Source organism: Plecotus auritus (assembly GCF_963455305.1).
Source record: "Plecotus auritus genome assembly, chromosome: 11".
NCBI classification, from domain to species: Eukaryota; Metazoa; Chordata; class Mammalia; order Chiroptera; family Vespertilionidae; genus Plecotus; species Plecotus auritus.
The window spans coordinates 51,050,620-51,071,441 of record NC_137777.1 but is presented as its reverse complement, the minus strand read 5'-3'; the positions used below and the strand labels follow the sequence as shown (position 1 = coordinate 51,071,441).

The 20,822-nt window shown below is 51.0% G+C and overlaps 1 protein-coding gene across 1 annotated transcript; it reads left to right on the top strand.

The window, feature by feature from the left end:
* The first annotated feature begins 10,916 nt into the window (after positions 1-10,916).
* On the top strand, positions 10,917-14,904 carry HEY1 (hes related family bHLH transcription factor with YRPW motif 1). Its single transcript, XM_080646631.1, has 5 exons — positions 10,917-11,481; positions 11,715-11,790; positions 11,906-11,989; positions 12,262-12,343; positions 13,215-14,904. Exons 1-5 carry the CDS (start codon positions 11,393-11,395, stop codon positions 13,796-13,798), a joined length of 915 nt encoding a protein of 304 aa, XP_080502757.1. The 5' UTR covers positions 10,917-11,392; the 3' UTR covers positions 13,799-14,904.
* The last annotated feature ends 5,918 nt before the right edge of the window (positions 14,905-20,822 follow it).

Here is a 20,822-nt window from a genome sequence, read left to right as displayed (position 1 = left end):
TCCCACCCGGGGTGGCAGGGACGCGGGCGCCGGGAAGGAGCAGGAGGAAGCCCGGGAGCCCCAGCCGCTGGCTCCCACAGGAAGTGATCTTTGGGCTCCGGCTCCGGGGCGGCCACACGCCTCCCAGCCAGCCATCGGCGCTCACTAATTAGCACACGTGATGGGAATTGGAAACAAAGTCGCCAACAATAGGAGCGTGGGAACCGGGGCTGCGCCGCCCGGCAGCTCCCCTTCCCTCCTCCCCCCGCCTCGCTCCCCCTGTCGGGAGGGGCCCGCGGGTCCGGGGCGCCCGGCCTCCGGGTGGCGGGAGCTGCGGCACACAATGGGGGGAAACGTGGTTAGGGAACCGCAGCTCTTGCCAGGTCACGCGGGAGGTCGGTCACCCTTTGTTGGGGAAGAGGGGGAAGAAAGACGGTCATCACACATCCTCCCGGCGCAGCTCAGGGACCCTCCCCCTAGCAGCAGGCCCCACCGGACGTCTGCGGCCCGCGGCGGGCGCGGGGTGTATTCTTTGGGGACGAGTGGTCCCCGCGCTTTCCGCGTGCAGTGCGGCTGCAGCAGGGGACAGCTGCGTGCAGCGACAGCAGGCGAGGTGAGGACCCGGAGCGGCGCCCCCAAACCCCACGCCCCTTAACCAGCTGTGGTACGTTCCCTGCGCATGCGCCCAGAGTCTTGTCCAAGGTGATGTCAGAGATGGGCTGATGGAAATTTGCTTTCCACATTTCTCAGTAAGCCAAGTTCCATATATGATCGCTTTACTGAGATGTAATTCACATACCATTTAAAGTGGACAGTTCCATAGCTTTTAGTACACTCATAGATAAACGCCACCATCTGTAGGGTAAATTTTAGAACATTTTCATCTTCTCAAAAGATAACAAAAAAACCCCCAAAAAGCCCTTTAACTTTCCCTTCCCCCACATTCCTTCTCCCTCCCTACACCCCAGGTCTAAGCAATCACTAAAGTACTTTCTGCCTCTTCTAGCCTTGTCTAAAGTAGGCCTACACTTTTCATCTCAGTGGAATCATATTCTGTCATCTCTGTGACGGCTTTCTTTCATTGAGCATGTTTTCAAGGTTTATTCAGGTTGTAGTGGAGTATGTCAGTACTGCCCTTTTATGGCTGACTAATATCCCGTTGCATGGGCTATAAACACATTTAGTGTACCCATTCACCTGTGATGGACATTTGATGGACATTTCCACCTTTTGGCCATTATGAATACTAGTGGCCCAGTGCACGAAATTCATGCATGGGGGCCAGGGGGTGTCCTTCAGCCCGGCCTGCACCCTCTCCAATCTGGGACCCCTCAGGGGATGTCTGACTGCTGGTTTAGGCCCAATCCCTGTGGGACATCCCTCTCACAATCCGGGACCGCTGGCTCCTAACCACTCACCTGCTTGCCTGCCTGATCGCCCCTAACCACTCTGCCTGCCGGCCTTCTCACCCCCAACTGCCCCCCCTTGCCGGCCTGATCACCCCCAACTGCCCCCTCCGCTGGCCTGCTTGCCCCATGACTGCCCCCCCCCCCCCCGCCAGCCTGATCAACCCCAACTGCCCTCCCCTCCTGGCCTGATCACCCCTAACTGCCTCTGCCTTGGCCCTGCCACCATGGCTTTGTCAGGAAGGACGTCTGGAAGGTCTCCCGGTCTAATTAGCATATTACCCTTTTATTAGTATAGATAGAGGCCTGGTGCATGGGTGGGGGCCGGCTGGTCTGCCCTGAAGGGGGTCCCAGATCAGGGTGGGGGTCCCCTTGGAGGGCGGGGCTGGCCTGGGTGAGGGGCCTGGGGCAGTTTGCAGGCCGGCTACGCCCCCATCGGGGTGAGAGTCCCTGCAGGGGGTGTGGCTGGCCTGGGCAAGGGACTGATGGCCGTTTGCAGGCTCGCCACACCTGCTTCAAGGTGGGGGGTCTCTGCTGGGGGGCGAGGCTAGCCTGGGCGAGGGGCTGATGGCTGTTTGCAGGCTGGCCACGCCCCCATTGGGGTGAGGGTCCCCGCTGGGGGGCGTGGCTGGCCTGGAAAAGGGGCTGATGGTCATTTGCACGCCGGCCACGCCCCCATAGGGTGAGGGTTCCCGCTGGGGGCCGTGGTGGGCCTGGGTGAGGGGCTGAGGGCCGTTTGGGGTTGGTTTGCAGGCCGGCCAAGACCCCGGCTTTGTCCGGAAGGTCTCCTGGTCTAATTAGCATATTACTCTTTTATTAGTATAGATGCTGCTATAAACATTCGCATGCACATGTTTCTGTGTGGACATGCTTTCACTTCTCTTTAGTAAATACCTAGGAGCAGAATTGCTCCTTGTGTGTGTGCTCAATTTATGTTTAACTTTTAAGGAAACTGACAAATGGCTTCCACATTGGCCATGAGTTCCCAGCCAGCCATGTGTCAGCTCCTCAGTCTCTGCAGGTCCTCGCCAGTTCTCGCTATGGCGTGTCTTTTTTGTCTGATGACAAAACACTAGTGAGCTTCTCAGTTTTCCCAGTGCTAAATTTCTCAAGCCTTTCTCTGTGTGAGACCTGGAACTTGCATAGTATATTCTAGAAGGGTCATGAATGGTAACGTACTAAATCAGCTGCTAAAGCACAATAGTTTCCAGTGAAAGCTGATGTACAAAGTAATTATTTACAACATGTATTTGATTGATATGGCTGAGCTGGTCTAGTTAGGAGCTGACTCTGTCTGGCACTTCCCCCATCCACACCCCACCACACCCCCAAATCTCAACTTCTACTGTCTATAGCAGACAAGTTATTCTCATACTGTGTGATTTAAAATGACCCCGTATATTCAAAATTTCAGCTGGCAGTAAACCCTTTCTCTGGTTTGTGTTGTCCAAACCCAAAGTCATTTCCTGGAGCCAGGGTGTTTGATCAGGTTTCAAGTGTATTTAGATATAAGCATAAATTCTCATTTATAGGAAACTGCTGTTATAATAACAGTTACAATGTTTCTGTTTACATGACTAGCTGCAGATCAACAAAGGGGTGGATTACCATGTTACATTAAAACAATTTCAGACAGTAACTTGTGTTTATAGCAATAAAAGGGGGAGAATCCGCTCCTCACTTAACCTAGTTGGTTCTCAAATTCAGAAATGACTGTCATAACTTCCATTTACTTCAGTGTAGCACAGAGATATATATTGCATGTAATTATTAACGCAGGACGATATTACAGTTGGAAGACATCATATTCAATCAGGTGAGCAACAAAAGGTACAGGTGAGGCATGCCTAATGGGCATCCTTTGCTGGTGTGGCGGTGATATCAGTCTTAACTGCACGCAGTCACCGGGCGAGTTTGAAAAGCATACTTATGCCCATGCCATCCCGGACTCGTTAAATCCCAGTGCCCAGTTTTTGTTGGTATTTTGGGGGGTTGGGGAGCCTAACTTCAGAATTTTATACGAGATCTCCTACTAGATCCCAAGTTCATTTAAGTTGGTCTAACTAGGTGGTTCTCAAAGTGTGGTTCTGGGACCAACAGCAACATCACCTGGGACCGTGATTGAAATGCATGTTCTCGGAACCAACCAGACTCACTGACTCAGAAACCCCAGGAGAGGGGCCAGCAGTCTGGTTTAGGGAGTCCTCCCGGTGACTCTGATGTGACCACTACTGATTTAGCTAGAAATCCTCCATGGTGGCTCCACGTTGGACTCACTGAGCACTTCAAAAGCCTGCTGATGCCTGGGTTGCATTCCCAGAGATTCTGGATTTGTTTTGAGGTCTGTGATAAGAGAATTGGGATTAAAAAAAATAATAATAATAAACCACCTCAAGTTATTCTAATATGTGGCCAAGTTGGGAGTTGTGAACTATAGATCTAAACCGCAGTTCCTAAAGTATGGCCCTAAACACGCATCAGTCTTTCCTGGGAAGTTGAAATACAAATCCTTGAGTCCACTCTACACTTACGGAATCAGACCCCCTCCAGGTGGGGCCCAAGACCCTGTGTTTTCTTAAGTCCTTCAAGTGAGTCTGGTGCTCGCTAAAGTTTGAGAACCACCAGGCTGAACGGCGTAGTTCTAGGGCCTGAAGTTACATATCGTGTATTTTATATTGAACTCTGATACACCCAACATATCTGTAAAGCTTGAGAACTATTAGTCTGAACAGCAAAGTTCTAGGGTTTGAAGTTGGAACACGCGCGCGTATATATGAGAGAGAGAGAGTCATAGTTCAATACAAAAGAAGGGAGTGGGCCCTGGAGGGATTATAACCGTTTCTCTGTTTCTATAATTAACACGTAGTATTAAGTCCTGTTGTTACCACTGGACTGTTCACCTGGTTTTTAATTATTTTGCCTTTGCAGATGGAAAGGATGGTCTCCTTTGCGCTTTTATCTTTTATTTGCTCATTTATTTGGGTTTCAGGGGCCAGCACATGTCATTGGACACAGAGGAAACAATGGCTTCCTGTCTCCTCCACGGAGCCCTTCCCACGGGAAACTTATTTGCAGAGTCCGTGGTCTCTCAAGTAGTTAGTTACTTTCTTAAACACCAAAACCGTTACCACCACCAACAAAACCATCCCCAGTGCAAAGAGCTCAATTCAGGAATTCAACATCTATCAGAATTAACTAGAAAAGTGCACAGTTCTTATCATTTGAAAGATCTTGGCTGACTTCAAAGACACAGAGCTGAATGTTGTGTCTCTCATGGTGATCTGATAGACTGGAACCCCTCCCACCTTGTTTTCTCCTCAGCTGCCCTCTGTGAGACCAAGTTTCTCTATTAACAAAGACAAATGGTCTCCCAGAACAGCGGTTCCCAGAGTGTGGTCCGGGATCAGCACCACCTGGCCCTCCAGGTAACTGGTGGGTGCTAGGAGCCGAGAACGACCGTTTTGGAGTCGGCAGTCTGGGCATGATCCTCGCTCACTCCATGATCTCCACAGTGACATGCTGAGTGCCGCTCAGTGTTCCTTCAGCACTGCGCTCTTTTTCTTTCCCTCCTCGACACCGTAGCCTTAATCCAGGTGCATTCCTAACAGATTTCCAGGTAATTCTAGAACTTCTGTTTCCTACGTGTGCATTCTTTTTGTATCCCCTCAACTGTGTGTAACGGGCATTCACAACCTCCCCATTCTGTCCTGAGCCTAAGTTGTCTCGTCCTGTTTCATTTTCTTTGTCCTCACTGGCGTGGTCATCATTTTTCACTGGACTGTCCCTCTCCTACTTCATGTCTTTACCCTGGGGGTCCTCTTCTCCCACCACGGCATAGCCCACCAAACCATCTCCTAACGCCACCATGCCACGCATACCTGTAGAGGGAATACAGGCAGCCCGGTGCCTCGACCCACTGCATCAAAGCATCTCACCCTGCAGAACCCTTTATTCACTTACATCTGCTAATATACTCTCTCTGGCTGGCACTTAGGCCTGGGTCCTAGAAACCAGGCCCCAGGGGGTAAACCTGTGGAGGAAGCAGTGGGAGAAGTCCTCCTAGGGAGCATCAGGCTGCCCCCTGGGCCCCTTCCCTGCCCGTCTTGTCACAAAGGAGAATCAGAGAGAAAATGCTGACACAGATGCCACTGTGCTGTGTTTCTGTTCAGTCTTCTCTAAGCTCTTAGGTGTGTGCACCCCGTTTACTGCTGCGGGCCTGAGTGTCCAGTTCAACAATTCAAGAAGGAAGCATGTTTACAGTCTATAATATCATGTCTTGTGTGGAAAACTCTTACCGCGAGATCTGTGTGCGTACACGTGTGTTCTAAAGGGATCTAAGTTCACAATGATAAATGCCAAAGAATCGTTCATGAAGCTTCTCCTTTTAAACACATTCTAATAAGAACGAGATCTTCTGTGCTCCAGAGAGAGGGCGAGCGAGCGCCTGGCGCTTGGAAGTTGATCCTATAGGGATGTCCACAGTTCCAAGATGGGAGACGGGAGACCTTCGTAAACTGAACTCTGGGACTGGGTGGGGTGGGTGGGGTAGAAGCCTGAAGAGAGTCCGGGCTCATTGGTCACGTGTCCCAGGGAGAGGCCAGGAGGACCGGGTCTGCCTGGTGGGAACCGGCAGCAGAGACAGACATTGTCATTTGATGAGCAGCTCAGAAAGGAGAGGGACAGGAGGAAGATTCCAGACTGAACCCCATGCTCCTGTTAAATGGTGATACCTGCCAGAAACACCACGCCATTTGCCATTTATTTGGAAAGAAACTTGTCCTATTTCATTAACTTGTAATGGATAAGGGATTTGAAATGAAAATGTTTTAGAATAAAAATATATCTTTAATGCTGTAAAAATGGGGTATTTTAAGTAGGAAAAATGTATAAAAATCATTTGTTTAGCTTTCAATTACTGATAAAGTAAAATCTGATGTTTTTTGTTTTGTTAATCCTATCAGTGGATGTTTCCCCCATTGATTTTTAGAGAGAGTGGAAGGGACGGCGAGAGAAAAAGATCGAAGTGAGAGAGCCACATCAATTGGTTGCCTCCCGCACAAGCCCCAACCAGGGTGGGGAACCTGCAATCCAGGTATGTGACTGGAATTGAACCTCCCACCCTTCCGTTCCCAAGCTGATGCTCTAACCACTGAGCATGCCGACCAGGACAAAATCTGATGTTTTAAAAGCTGTGAAATAGAACACATCTATAACAGAAATGCCTACCTGGAAAGATACATTAATATTCTATGAGTTTCGAAATAGGAATTGTCTTAGTCAACTGCCATAACAAAATATCAGAGACTGGGGGGCTTAAATAACACAGATTTATTTTTTCGTAGTTCTAGAGGCTGGAAGTCTGAGATCAGGATCCCAGCACAGTCAGGGGCTGGTGAGAGCTCTCTTCCTGGCTTCCAGAAGGCTGCCTTCTCACTGTCCTCACCTGGCAGAGAGAGCACAGCTTTCTGGGGTCTCCTCTTATAAGGGCACTAATGTCATCATGGGAGCCCCACCCTCATCTAAACCTAAAGGCCCCATCTCCAAATACCACCACACTGGGGGGTTAGGGCTTCCACATATGTAGAGGGAACACAATTCAGTCCACAGCAAAAATGACATCCAAACACCTTTTGCTTCTTTCTTTCCCTTGTATCTGGAATGTTGCCTGGCCCCACTAGCCTTTGAGTACAAGCAAGGTCACCTGAAGGCCCAGATTATAGTGACTGCCTGTGTGATCTTGGCCCCTAAGTTCAGCTCTGCCTGGGCAGTGCCTCATTGATGTTCAGGACCCAGATCACCACCACCAGGCCTGGCCAAGCCCCCCAGCTCCCCCTGGTGAACTTACCTGCATCGGAGAACGGCCTTTGGCTAAGTACCCATGCAGGGGTGGGGTATGTGTTGCCGGACGACGCACCTCTGCAGCACATCACTTCTCAGAGCCATTCATGGCAGCGTGCACCCTGACATCGCTGAGATTCCCCAGTGTAATTGAAAACAGAGAATCTTGGGAGGACCATTCTGTGAAATGCGCTTTGGCATTTTAAATATCCCCTGGCTGGTCCTGAAGGAATTTACTGGCAGGAGCAAGAAAACCTGCAGAAACAGCCTCGCAGGTGGCCGGGCCCAGCTCAGGATCAAGCAGCCGCTCTGTGGCTATTGTGTGGCGGTCCACAAATGCTTTGTCTCCTTTCGCCTTTCAAAGGAAACAAAGCAGCAGCGCCGGGTGGCTCAGCTGGTTGAGGCCGTCCTGTGCACAGAAAGGGTGCAGTTCGACTCCTGGTCAGGGCACATGCCCAGGTTTCTGGTTAGATCCCTGGTCCGGGCATGCATGGAATTCAGCAGATCCATGTTTCTCTTTCACATGGATGTCTCTCTCTCTCCCTCCCCCTTCCTGACCTCTCTCTAGGCATGTTCTTAGGCAAAAATTAAAAAAAGAAAAAGAATCATATGTGTTACTAGGATCTCCCAAAAAGGGCATGCCTTTAAAAACCAAAAACAAATGTTGAGGGATTATTCTTATTTTACAGATGAGGAAACCGAGACTCAGCAGAGAAAGGTCACAGGCTCCGGTGACACTGTGAGGAAAGGGTAGGAACCCACACAGGAGACCTGGTTCGTTGCTCTACACTGCGCCCTGCGGGGCTTCCAGTTAAACAGTTCCTTCCTTCAGGGCTAACGCCCAGGTGTCTTCCATCCGACCTTGATTGGGAGCGTGGGTGTGGCAGGGCACTTCTGCACAGAACGGCAGGACAGGCCACCAGGCAACCGGGCACTTGAGACAGCATCTAGAGAAAGCAGCAAGTATGAGAAGAGAGGAAAACTGGCACTTTTCAGGACTCTGGTCTGACAGTTCTGGGTGACAGTTCTCGTGGCTTCTGACGGTGTGTGCCCAAGTACGCCATTCATTCATACACACACTTACAGCACAGTCTGCTCAGGGGGTGGTCCCTGATAAAAGACTCTAAGAGCACAACTTTCCTTAATGAGTAGCAGGTGCTTATGTTCTAGCTCTACGCAACGTAATCTAGTGCAGTGGTCGGCAAACTGTGGCTCGCGAGCCACATGCGGCTCGTGAGCTGCGGTTTGCCGCTCTGTTGACTGAGTTTGCCGACCACTGATCTAGACTCTCGATTCCAATAATTACAGGCTGTTGTTGTTCCTTGTGATTAATCCCCTATCCCAGTGGTCAGCAAACTCATTAGTCAACAGAGCGGGAAACCGCGGCTCCCGAGCCGCATGTGGCTCCCGAGCCGCAGTTTGCCGACCACTGATCCAGTGCATCGAACGAGAAGCACTGGCTTTCTCACCCTCTTAAAAGGGAACTACTTTCTAGAGTTTTTAAAACATCCAGTTACGTGACAAGGATCTCCTCCTCCTTTGAGCCTCATTGGATGTGCAATAGAATCCCAGAAGGAAACCAAAGGGAAACCTACTCTGTTATGTAGTCCCTGGTAAATCAGGTATATTAATAGCTAATAATAACAGCTGCTGTATATGAAATACTTACTAATGCCCAAGCACTGTGTAAACGCTTTCCATAATTGACCTTATTTAATCTGTGACAATGGAAAATAACTTGTTGGGTGGGTGAATAAGAGTCAGTTGAGAAGCAGGGGAAATGGAAACTTTAAACGTAAACCTTGTTTTCTTTGACAGAAAAAGTGAAACTGAATGTGGGAGAACTATTTTGTGTGGGTCCCCGTGTGGAGCCAGGAATCCCCAACCTCGCTTTGTCCTCTCACACACCCATCTGCGCTTGTCAGTGTCCCTACAGACAGCAGACGGGGCCGGGCAGGAAAGCTGGCAGCACAAATCCAGAGGCTGGGGCAGTTACAGACCCTCAGAGGGGCAGTGGACACCCGGATTTCTGGGGCAGCGTGGCCTGTCACTTTGGGGCAGGAACAATGTCAGAGGGTCAGAGGGAAGCTGATGGGCGTGGGTGGATGTTCCATTGGGTTCGGGGAGGGGAGAGGCAGGTGGCAGTTATGTGCTTGGCTGCAGACTACGAAAGTAGCACGGAGGCAGAACTTCTCCTGTTGTGCTGATAGCAACCCCCAGAGAGCTCTGCTCCCCATGAGCCCGCAGGGCAGCAGGAGTGATCTTGGCTGCACACTGGCAAGTGGCCCCAGGTGGGATGTCAGGGAGCTGGGGTGTCTGGTGTGCAGGCAGGAACACATTCCAGGTGGTGGGTGGAGGGGCCCAGCCTAGACAAGGGAGCAGAGGAGGCCAGAGGAAGGCTGAGGGGCTGGAGGTGAAAGCGAAGTAGCATGAGGTTCAGTGGGAGCCAGGAGGTGGCCTAACACGTGTATGGGGGCGAGGGGCTGAGAAAAAGAAAGGAACAGAAGCCTTAGGCTCAGGCCACCCAGCGTGCTACATTAAGATCAATAATTCAGGAGGGATAGAAACGGAGACGCTATTTGCAGAGGTGAGAAATCTGAATCATCCTCAACAATATGTATCAAGCCTTCCTCCCCGACAGATGGCAAGGTCAGCAGCCGCAAGAGCGACCCTGAGAGGAAAACACGGCTCTGCCACACGGTAGGGGACTGAGAAGCCTGGGTTCCAGACCCAAACCAACCATCTGGCTGCTTCTCCAAATCCTTGAATCGGGACTCAGTCCGAGATCTACACTGTTTTTTTTTTTTTTTTTCCCTTTTCAATCTGTCTTTTGGGGACAGGCACTTCACTTAGCACTCAGTACTGGCCACGCCACCACTCGGCTGGACGTGCCTGGGGCATGTGTCTGAGTCTCCTGATCAGAGACGTGCAATCCGCAGAGGGCGGCCTCAGACGCAAGGCCCGGGCGCCCGGGCGGCCTCAGAGCATCTGACCGTCAACGCCTGAAAAAAGAAAACAAACAAAAAACCATAATGAATATCCCAAGGGGCCCTTTCCCCCTACTCGTTAGCCCGGAAAACAAGGGCTCCACTTCCCCGGAAACTGGATGCACAGGCCAATTCATTCCATCCTGGAGGCTGCGAAGGCCCTGCGGAAGCGAGACCGGCTGCAAGTGGGGACATGGCCCCAGAAACCGAAAAGAACATTCGCCGACCCACGTCCTGCCACGCTATACTCCCGGCCCCAGGGCTGGTGGCCACTGTGGATGGCGCCCAGCACCCTCCGCGGAGCGGCCGGCGCTCCGCCCGGCCAGATGCACCGGTCCCGGCCCTGGCCGGCCAGCGCGCGCCCCTCGCCGCCGGGTTTCGACGCGGCGCGGGGCGGCGGCTTCCGAGGCAGCTCGGCGCCCGGATTCCGATTACAGGTTCACACGGGGGGCCCGGCCGCCCAGCCCCCGCCGGCGCGCCCTCGTGCGGCCCCGCGCCCCCGCCCGCCTATTCTTCTCCATTCATGCGGACGCCCAGCGCCGCCACCGCCGCCGCCAGCGCAGCCGCCGTCGCCGTCGCCAGCCGCCGGATTGGCTGGCGGCCGCGGAGCCGGCACTTTCCCACGGCCCGTGGCGCGTGCGGCTCAGCGGCGGCGCTGCAGGCGCGGCCCCTGGCGCGCGGCCAGGCCAATCGGGGCGTGCGGGGCGGGGCGGGCCGCGGCCGCCCGCGCGCTGGTGTCCCGCCCGGCCTCCCCGGCCCGCGCCGCCTCCTTCCCACCAGCGGCGGCCGGCAAAACCCCCGAGGAGCCGACGCAGCGCCTCCAAGCAGGGGCTGGCACGGGGGCGGTCGCGGAGTTCACCCAGGCCCCCAGCCTCGTCCGCGCCCTCCCCTGAGCAGCTGTCAATCAGCGGAGCGAGGAGCCGGATTGGCGGAGGGGAGGCTGTTGCCCGGGAACCGCCGTCCCGTCCCCGCCCCCTCGCCCGCCCCCTGCACTCCTCGTCCTCCCCAGGGCCCTGGGAAGGGGCGCAGCGTGGGAAAGGGATGGTTGAGTTTTAACCGGAGGCAGAGCGTGAGCGGATCAGTGTGTGCGGAACCCGAGCAGCCGGCTGCGGAGAGTCGCCGCTGCTGTTAACTCCTCCCTGCCCGCCGCGCCGACGCTCCCCGGAGCCCCGCGCAGCCAGCATGAAGCGAGCCCACCCCGAGTACAGCTCCTCGGACAGCGAGCTGGACGAGACAGTCGAGGTGGAGAAGGAGAGCGCGGATGAGAATGGGTGAGTCGGTGGCGGCAGAGCGGAGCCAGAGCGGGAGGCAAGCGCGGGCCGGCCGCGGTGACAGCGAGAAAGGGCCCTGCCTTCCCTCTGCCCATCCCTTTGCGCGGGACCCCCAGGCGCTGTCAGGCCCAAGTTGCAAAGACAGTCTGAGTGCGGGGAGAGCGTGGGGGCGACCCTTCAGACCACCTACCCTCTCCTAACAGCGATTCCTGTTTGTTTTTACAATCATTCAGAAACTTGAGTTCGGCCCTAGGCTGCATGTCCCCAACTACGTCTTCACAGATCCTGGCCAGGAAAAGACGGAGAGGCGTGAGTCTTTTTACGGTGCTCTTAAAAAAAATTAACGGAAAGAACCACCTTTCTTCACTTTGGGATTTACAGCCGTAATGGAAATGTCCTCCTTTGTTTTGCCTGCTTTCTGCAGATCATCGAGAAACGCCGGCGAGACCGGATCAATAACAGTTTGTCTGAGCTGAGGAGGCTGGTACCCAGTGCTTTTGAGAAGCAGGTAATGGAGAAAGTAGGTAGAGCGCCCAGGGTAGCCACCCACACCCAATTCCTTCCTGGTCATTCACTTGAACCCGGTCCGTGTCTTGGAAAATAACCGTGTTGCTTGTGCCGAGGAGAATTCATACAGATCCAACACATTTTTGGAAGACAACTCATTTTGCCTTAGTCTGTACTGTTAGGATGCACACAGCACATATATGCATGTGGATTTTAAGTTGTTCCCCAAGGGCACGTGGTGCCGAGTCAATCTTTTGCTGTTCCCTCCTCCAGGGATCTGCTAAGCTAGAAAAAGCTGAGATCCTGCAGATGACGGTGGATCACCTGAAAATGCTGCACACTGCAGGAGGGAAAGGTGCGTGTGCCCGGCCCGCCTGGGCCCGAGTGGGGGCAGAGAGAGCCACTGTGCAGGCCAGGGTCTTTGCAGCCGCTGCCTTGTTTTTACTGGGTGCTTTGGGGGTGGGGAGGACCCCTGCGAGGTGTGTGCAGTTGCCTGTATGTGCGTTTTGAAATGCACAGAGGTTTTTCTCCATCGAATTCATTGCCCCAACCCCCCTGCATGTTAGCTCCTTCTTATGGGAAATACCTATTATGTGTGAAGTGCCCTAAAATCGTGGCAGCCCTGAAGAAGATCAGGTAGCTCTCTCCACATTTGTGTATTGCCATTTTGAGAAGAGAGCTTTTTAAAAAGTATATGGTGTTAATTTTATGTACAGAATTTCAGAAAAATGAGCTGCCACATGACTTGAGGAAAGAAACCTGTTGTGGTTAAGCAGAGCAAATCTAAGGGAAGGTGGGGGGCCAGGGTCTGTGTGTCTGTCTCCAGCCGGGACCAAGTGCCTGAAAGCTGCATGATCGCTTACATCTGCGTGTCTAATGCATTTCACTGCTCTGTGGTTTTCTGCCCTTGATGTATTTTTTGTTGTTGGGGGAAAACATTAAAGGAAGGGGCGAACATAGTTTCATCTGCCGGTAGGGTACAATTCTAATTTCTGCTCGGCGGCTTCTAATTGGGCTTTGAACTCGCATTAGCGAACACATACGTCTCATGTCGGTTAATGCAGAGATTTTGGGCGACTCCAAAATATTTGGACTTTCAGAAGAGCCTGTGAATGCCGTCTTTTCAGGACGTAGGTCTTGCTGGGAAGGGCTGCCACTGGGATTGAAGAAAGGCGGGCCGTGAGCAGAGCCTAGACTAGAGGTTTTTCTTTTGTTCTCTGCCCCAGGCTACTTCGACGCGCACGCCCTGGCCATGGACTATCGGAGTTTGGGGTTCCGGGAATGCCTGGCAGAGGTCGCCCGCTACCTGAGCATCATCGAAGGGCTCGATGCCTCCGACCCGCTTCGAGTCCGACTGGTATCGCATCTTAACAACTACGCCTCCCAGCGGGAAGCGGCGAGTGGCGGGCACGCGGGCCTCGGGCACCTTCCCTGGGGGAGCGCCTTCGGACATCCCCCGCACGGGGCGCACCCGCTGCTGCTGCCCCAGAGCGGCCACGGGAACAGCGGCTCGGCGGCCTCACCCACGGACCCGCACCACCAGGGCCGCTTGGCCGCGGCACATCCCGAGGCGCCCACCCTTCGAGCGCCCCCTAGCGGTGGCCTTGGACCGGTGCTCCCCGTGGTCACCTCCGCCTCCAAACTGTCGCCACCCCTGCTCTCCTCCGTGGCCTCCCTCTCAGCCTTCCCCTTCTCTTTCGGCTCCTTCCACTTACTCTCTCCCAACGCGCTGAGCCCTTCGGCACCCACGCAGGCAGCAAACCTTGGCAAGCCCTATAGACCGTGGGGGACGGAGATCGGAGCTTTTTAAAGAACTGATGCTGTAGATTGGGGGGGACAGCTTACAATCCCAGCTGAGCTGGCGGCTGCCGACATCACGTTAAAGTCGTCAGTTATAATAAAGAGGAAAAAGGTACAATTCCAGATAAATTCTGTTGAAAGACGAAAGGTTTGTTTTACTTTTTCTTTCTTAATGTTTTTTTTTTAAATCATGACATGTATTAGCAGTTTTTAAATTTTGTTCCAAACATTAAATGGAAATAGTGTAAACCAACACTTGCTGATAGGTTTGTACTGTGCCTCATTTACTTTGTAAACCTATTGGTCTAAAAGTGATTCAATTTTTCCCTCAGCGTTTGGGGAATTCTTAGTATTTTGGGGCTGTGTTACATTCTATTTTTAGAATTAATTTTCCAAACCACTATGCTGAATATTAACGTGAAGCTGTTTGTTAATACTTTGACAATGAAGGTGTTGAAAAATAATATTCTTTTTTGGGGGGGGGGGTATTGGATTTTGTATTTCTGAACAAAGCGTTTGACAAATCAGATGATCAGCTTTATCCAAGAAAGAAGGCAAATTCTCTGCCTCCTACAGCAGGAAAGGTGGATGTACAGAGACCACCAGGAGCCCTGAGTTCATGACCAGCTGTCTGCCGGGACCAGACTGGCAGTTCTGGCTTAGTCAGGAGGGAGCCACGTGCAGCTGAGGCCCCTTTGCAGTTGGCTGGGAGGAGAGGAGGATAATTGCATAGACTTCCCTGCATTTCCAGCCCCGAGCAGTGTGATGCATTTTAATCTCCCAGGTCTCACAGATGCTAACACGGATAAGTGAGCCAGGTGGGCAGGTGGTCCAGTGGAGCAGTCCAGTGGAACCTGTTAAAGGCATCCCCTGATTCTTCCAGGACTGGCCATGTTTTCTTCTCACTGGAAACTTTGTTTTCCTTTCTGGTGCATGCAGATGTGGCTGTTGAGGTATTTAAAAGGGCTTTGCTGCCTCCTTTTTTGTTTATGTCATTGGACTCGGGCTATTCCAGGTTTATTTGTTTAGCAGGAGTAGCTTGAACACCTCCACCGAGCTGGACTTGACCTCTGTTGTACTGATGTGTTGTGACTCAATAAAAAAGAGGGAACAAACTATTCTGCTGTGTGTCTTGCACCCGTTGGCCTTTCTCTCTGTTGGATAAGAAAAGATACATTTTCTCTTGTTTGCATTTTTCACAATCACCAGTTGAACACTTCCATTTCATGTGGAATTCTAAGCTGTGCAGATTTGTGCTGTTAAGGGAGGCAGGCTTTGGCCTGACTCCCACAAGGAGACATAGCCCTTTAGCTGTTATGCCCCATGACCTGGCCCTAAACTGGCCGTCTGTGGACCAGACACTTCAGTATCAGGCTGGAGATGCAGGTGGGAAGGAACTCTGATGAAACCTTACAAAACTGGTTGACCATTCCAGAATATTTACTGAGAGCACCTCCTGTGTGCTTGGTCCCATGCTAAGAGAGCAGAAAATTTATTTCATTTCTTTCCTTTTTCTTAAAATGGCAAAATAAGGAAAGCCAAGCATTGCTCCCTCTGAGAGCCGGGAACCTGTGGCATGGTGAGCTGTGGCAGGCTGTAATTCTGCACCTGCACAGATCCAGGAATCTTTCCTTGTCTTGTTTCCAAGGAATGTGTTCAACCCTTTAGCTGCATTTGACTCCTGAGCTGTGCAGTGAGAAAGCTGGAACAGAGACAGTCATCTAGGCCTGGCAGAAGTGCCTTCCCATTGCCTTAAAAGTCTCCCTCCTGCCACTTAAGAGGGTTCCCGCTAGCTCACAAGGAGTTGGCCTTGATCCCAAGGGAGGTGGGGAGTGAGGGAGAAAACCCACTCTGGCGGATGACAAAGTAGAGCCCTCCTTTTCTTTGCCCAACCACCGAGTGCCCCCTCCCTGCCCGGCTTTAAAACAGCGAAGACTGGAAGGCAAAGAGAAGTTTGGACTCTGAGCTTGGGCAGTGACTTTCTCTGTGTGGCCTTGGCCGTTGGTCCCTCTTGTGAACAGAGCTCTGTTCGGAGGGCTGCCTGAGCCATAGACACTTTCTGTCATAGTGTGTGATGCAAAGCGTTATGATAATTTCTGCCAAGTGCCAGTTTAATTTTAGCAACTGCGATTTCAAATGACATTGCAGCATTACTGAGCAGCATTGCGCCAGACCGTCTCAGTGGCTCTTACGGACACCCAGGTTTAGATGGTGGCTCAGGGGGTAAGAAAGGAGTGAAGCATGTGACATGTTGCACTTGTCACATCAATGTTGTACTTGTCACCACCTAGTTACTACATGTTTTTTGTTGTTGTTTTTTAAGGGGGTGTGGAGGTTCATTTTCAAGATTACATAGTTAAATATTTTACTTTCTTTTTTCTTTTTAAACTTTTTTCAATGACAGTTTACATCCAATATTATTTTGTATTGTTTTCAGGTGTACAGGATAGTGGCTAGCCTCTAGACCAGTGGTGGGCAAACTTTTTGACTCGAGGGCCACAATGGGTTCTTAAACTGGACTGGAGGGCCGGAACAAAAGCATGGATGGAGTGTTTGTGTGAACTAATATAAATTCAAAGTAAAGGAGCGGAGGGAAGAGCAAGAGAACCGGATAGAACAGCCGGATCCGGCCCGCGGGCCGTAGTTTGCCCACGGCAGCTCTAGACAATCATACTCTGCAAAGTGTTACCCCGATATTTCCAGTACCTACCTGGCACCATACACAGTTATTACAATATTATTGACTATATTTTGGTTTCTTTTTAAATCCTTTCAAGGTGACAGGTTTGTGGAAATGGTGCAGGTGGAATTGGAGCTTCCGGGGAAACAGGATGGAATTATGATGCTAAGGCAGTGGTATGTAGAAAAGTGAACGTAGGAAAAGTCTCATTTCTATTCTGATTTGGCACATGAGAAAACATGCACGCGGCGGGCATCAGTGCCAGCATACTCTCATGTTATGCATGTGTGTGTAATACTTCTGCCCGGGCGAACAGGCAGGTTTTAGATGGTCAATTGATAAACCTTATGAGTAAAATAACATCCCTGCTCATAAAGAATCTTGAAAGGCCCCATTGATTACCCATTTATTTTCATTATATCTCTTAAAATGGAGTAACATAATAATGGACAGAATTCTTGCATTAAAAAAACCTCTAAGAAAAAAGGGCAAGAAATACCATTTCTAACCTGTTCACTATAGTTACATGAAGATGCGATTTCAGTTCAGGCCTGCTCTGCCCCTGCAAGGTTAAATGTGGGTGACTTCTGGTCCAAAGCCCTCAGGACACGCATCTGCTCCGTAGACTTCCCAGCCCCCTGGTCTGCACCAGCACCGCAGCTTTGGTGCCTTCATTCGTTCCCAGCGACCGTTTATAATGAAAAGCACCTCAGAGCTGATGTCATCCGAGACACTGCTTCAAACGTGGCCAATTTATGTCCCGACCAGAGCTCCGGGGAATGGGAGCGTCTTGGGAAGAGGACCCGGATTCTGGTTCCTGCTTGGCTTTTACCTGATTGAGTGACCTTGGGGAAGTCATGCAAAATTCTCTGGACCTGCTTCCCCTCTGTGGGGTGAAGGGGTTGTGCTAGCCGAGGGTCCGGGGGCACCCTCAGAGGGACAGGCACTGACGGGGAAGCAGCAGGGGATGCTGGTGGTGCTGGCCCAGGGAGCACATCTTCCAGCACCTTCTGTCTGAGGCCAATTGGTTCAGCAAGAGCATCTCCAATTTTAGATCTTTAGGTGAAACTGTGTGATTTGTATAGTCGGTAAATAACTTACCCAAACCTATCTGCCAGCGAGACCGGGCCTCGGGCAGCAGCCGTGGCTCAGCTCCTAGGGCTGGCATCCAGTGGCTCCATGGGGCTAGAATTTTCTGATATCTTCATCAGGCTTGTGCATATGCTTACTGGATAAACTCAGGCCTCATGTAAAATACACAAGGCTGTGATTAGGCAGCTGGGGGCGGTGTATGCTGGAGAGAAAAGAGCCGAGGTTTTTGTAATTCTGTCTGAGCAGCCACATTTTCTGAAGCTGAGAGAAGCTAAATCATCCTTTTTGTTCTAAGTCCCGATGGTCACAGCAACCTCTTCTAAGATGCTCTCCATGTGGTCCAGGGCTCACTGAATGGAGGAGGCTCTGAGCCCCGCGTCCTGAAGTGCAAGAGGGTGTGTACAGCCAGCTGGTGACTCGGCACACCCAGGTTTCACCCTCTGATTTCAGGAAGTGGGGAGTCCCACAAAGAGCAAGCTGATTGAACCTCAACTTGAAATCTAATGCCGGCCTTGATCCGATGGTCTGCTCTGGGGAGGGGGCAGGGAGAGGGGGAAGAGGGAAGGAAACGAGCGGGGCCTTTCCTTTGCTCCGCCTGCGGGTATCACCCAGCACCTGAGCCCAGCTGCTTCCTCAGGCCCGCGGCCTGTGAGAACAGGGCCACAGCTGTCCTGGGACATGGGCTGGGGCCCCGGTAGGCTTCAGGTTGAACGTTAATAGGCCGTGATGCTATGCTTCTTTAAGGTTATGTGCTAGGACGTCTCGCCGTATTTACTGTGAAGTTAGTATTTTTCATTGAGTGCTTGGTGCTGGGTTTTGACATAGACTCGAGTTACAAGACAGTACCTCCCTTTGAAAACGTAATCATTAGCACGCAGTTGTCAGGTGGTCCATGGCTTGATCTAGCAGAAGAAACTGACAAATACCACACTAGGCAGGAAGAGATTAGCTGTTACCCTTGAGAGAGTTCATTGCTGAACATTTTCTGTGGTCACGTTTACTTTTTTAAAACCTCCCCTGGGACATTGCTTTGTTCCTGGTGTGTAGGAATGTTCCCTAAATGCAGAATTGAACCCTAAAATTAAAGAATGACACAGCTGAGCCGCTGAGCACCTCTTGGACCTCATCTCCTGCCTCTTTCTTAGCCGTTGCTGTGGCTGGAACATGCCAAGTGTGCTCTCACCTGCAGGCCATGCACCTGGCTTTTTCTCCACCTGGAATGTTCTCAGCTGTCTGCTAATCTACTCTACTCTGTGCTCCCGGACTCACAGGTCACCTACCCAGTGTGGTCTTCCCTGACAACCCTGATTACCTAGTTCCCCTCCCCCCGCCCCTCCCTCCTCTTTCGTTTTTCTCTGTAGTACTTGGTCTTATCTGGCAGATGTGTCACCAATTATCTGCTTACTGTCTCTTTTGCCTGGTTTGTTCACTTCTACGGCTGTGTCACCTACACAGCGCCTGACTATAGGAGGCACCCAGAAAACAGTGAGCGAATTCGTGCATGCAATCCACCCCTTTGTTACCACGAAGAAGCAGAGCAGAACAGATCCAAACACCATCCCACCCCCAATTTTTTATTTTAAAAGCTACCAGGGAAGGTAATTTTATTTTCTCTTTACTATTATAAAATTCTGCTTTAAAAAAAAATCCAACTCAAATATAAATTTTCAAGTCTATTTTGTTTTTTACAAGTGCTTAGTCGCGGCGGAGGGACATTGATCCTCTACTTTATATTCCCACTAAGGACCCGTTCTCCCTGAAGACATTCAGTTCTTTTTTTTTTTTTTTAAATCTTATCCCCTTTCTCATCTATCCCTCCACCCCCCCCCCTCCCATCTGACAGCCATCAGGATGTTCTCTGTATCTATGAGGTTCTGTATTGTTTGTTCGCTTATTTTGTTCTTTAGATTCCACATATATGTGAAATCACATGGTATTTGTCTTCCTCTGTCTGGCTTATTTCACTGAGCTTAATACCCTCTAGGTCCATTCATGCTGTTGCAAATGCAAATGGTAAGATTTCACTCTCTTCTATGGCCAAGTAATATATCATTGTATATATGTACCCCATCTTTTTTTACCCACTCATCTACTGAGGGGCACTTGGGTTGCTTCCATATTTTGTCTATTGTAAATAACACTGCAGTGAACATGGAGATGCATATGTCTTTTCAAATTTGTGTTTTAGATTTCTTCAGATAAACACCCAGGAGGGAATGTGGGTTATAAGGTAGTTCTATTTTTAATTTTTTGAGGAACTCCACATTTTTCCATAGTGACTACACCAATCTGCATTCCCACCAACAGTGCACGAGGGCTCCCTTCTCTTCACATCCTCCCTCTTCTGACAGGTGTGAGGTAGCATCTCACTGTGCTTTTAACTTGCATTCCCTGATGATTAATGATCTTGAGCATCTTTTCATCTGTCTATTGGTCATCTGTATGTCCTCTTCAGAGAAGGGTCTATGTAAGCCCTCTGCCTATTTTTAAATCAGTGTGTGTGTGTGTGTGTGTGTGTGTGTTTGTGTGTGTGTGTGTGTAAGTTGTGTAAGTTCCTTACATATTTTGGATATTGATCCCTGATCAAATGTATCATTGGTGAATATCTTCCTCTGATTTTCAGTTCTTAGTTCACCTCCGTCTCCACCTTCTCTCCAGTTAAGGGGTCTCAGCTGTTTCAATATTTCCATACTTTAGTCTAATCCTATGGTGTGGGGTTAGGGAGCTCAGCGTCTGCATTTACAGAAACTGAGAAAATAGAAGCGGGAGGGACAGACTGCATCTACCCAGGGTCACGGGAGAGCAACACATACAATGTTTAGACTAAAGGTAAGTGGAAGGCTGAAGAACCGATAGGTACACTGCTGTTCGAGTATGTAAAGAGAGGGTCTTCTGAAAATGGAGGCCACATTCTCAGACCCACATCCTCACTCAGGCAGAGACAATAGAGTTGTGATGGGGAGGGGACCTTGACCTTCAATCTGACCGTCAAGCGGCAATGGGTTTGTGGCAGGATTTTGAGTGTAGCTCTTTCTGAGGTGAATTCAATCCATTTTTGACAGAGAGCATCATAATAGCATTAGACAAATTCAAGAAGTCCACCGTCTTACTTGTCAGGCAGAGAATCAGAGGCAGAGTGGTGAAGTGGTTGACCCCAGGTCACCTCCCTCAGCCTTCATTCTACAGATCTGTACTGAGCGCGCCCTGTGTGTGAGCCCTCTGCCAGGAGCTGGGGCACAGAGACGAGGCCGGGCGCATCTGG

What these genes read in the sequence shown, in the direction of transcription:
- HEY1 (XM_080646631.1), top strand. Translation starts at nt 11,393, where the DNA reads ATGAAGCGAGCCCACCCCGAGTACAGCTCCTCGGACAGCGAGCTGGAC. An exon ending in CCAGTGCTTTTGAGAAGCAG is followed by an intron (nt 11,990 to 12,261) that starts GTAATGGAGAAA and finishes TCCCTCCTCCAG; the next exon opens with GGATCTGCTAAGCTAGAAAA. An exon ending in GCACACTGCAGGAGGGAAAG is followed by an intron (nt 12,344 to 13,214) that starts GTGCGTGTGCCC and finishes TCTCTGCCCCAG; the next exon opens with GCTACTTCGACGCGCACGCC.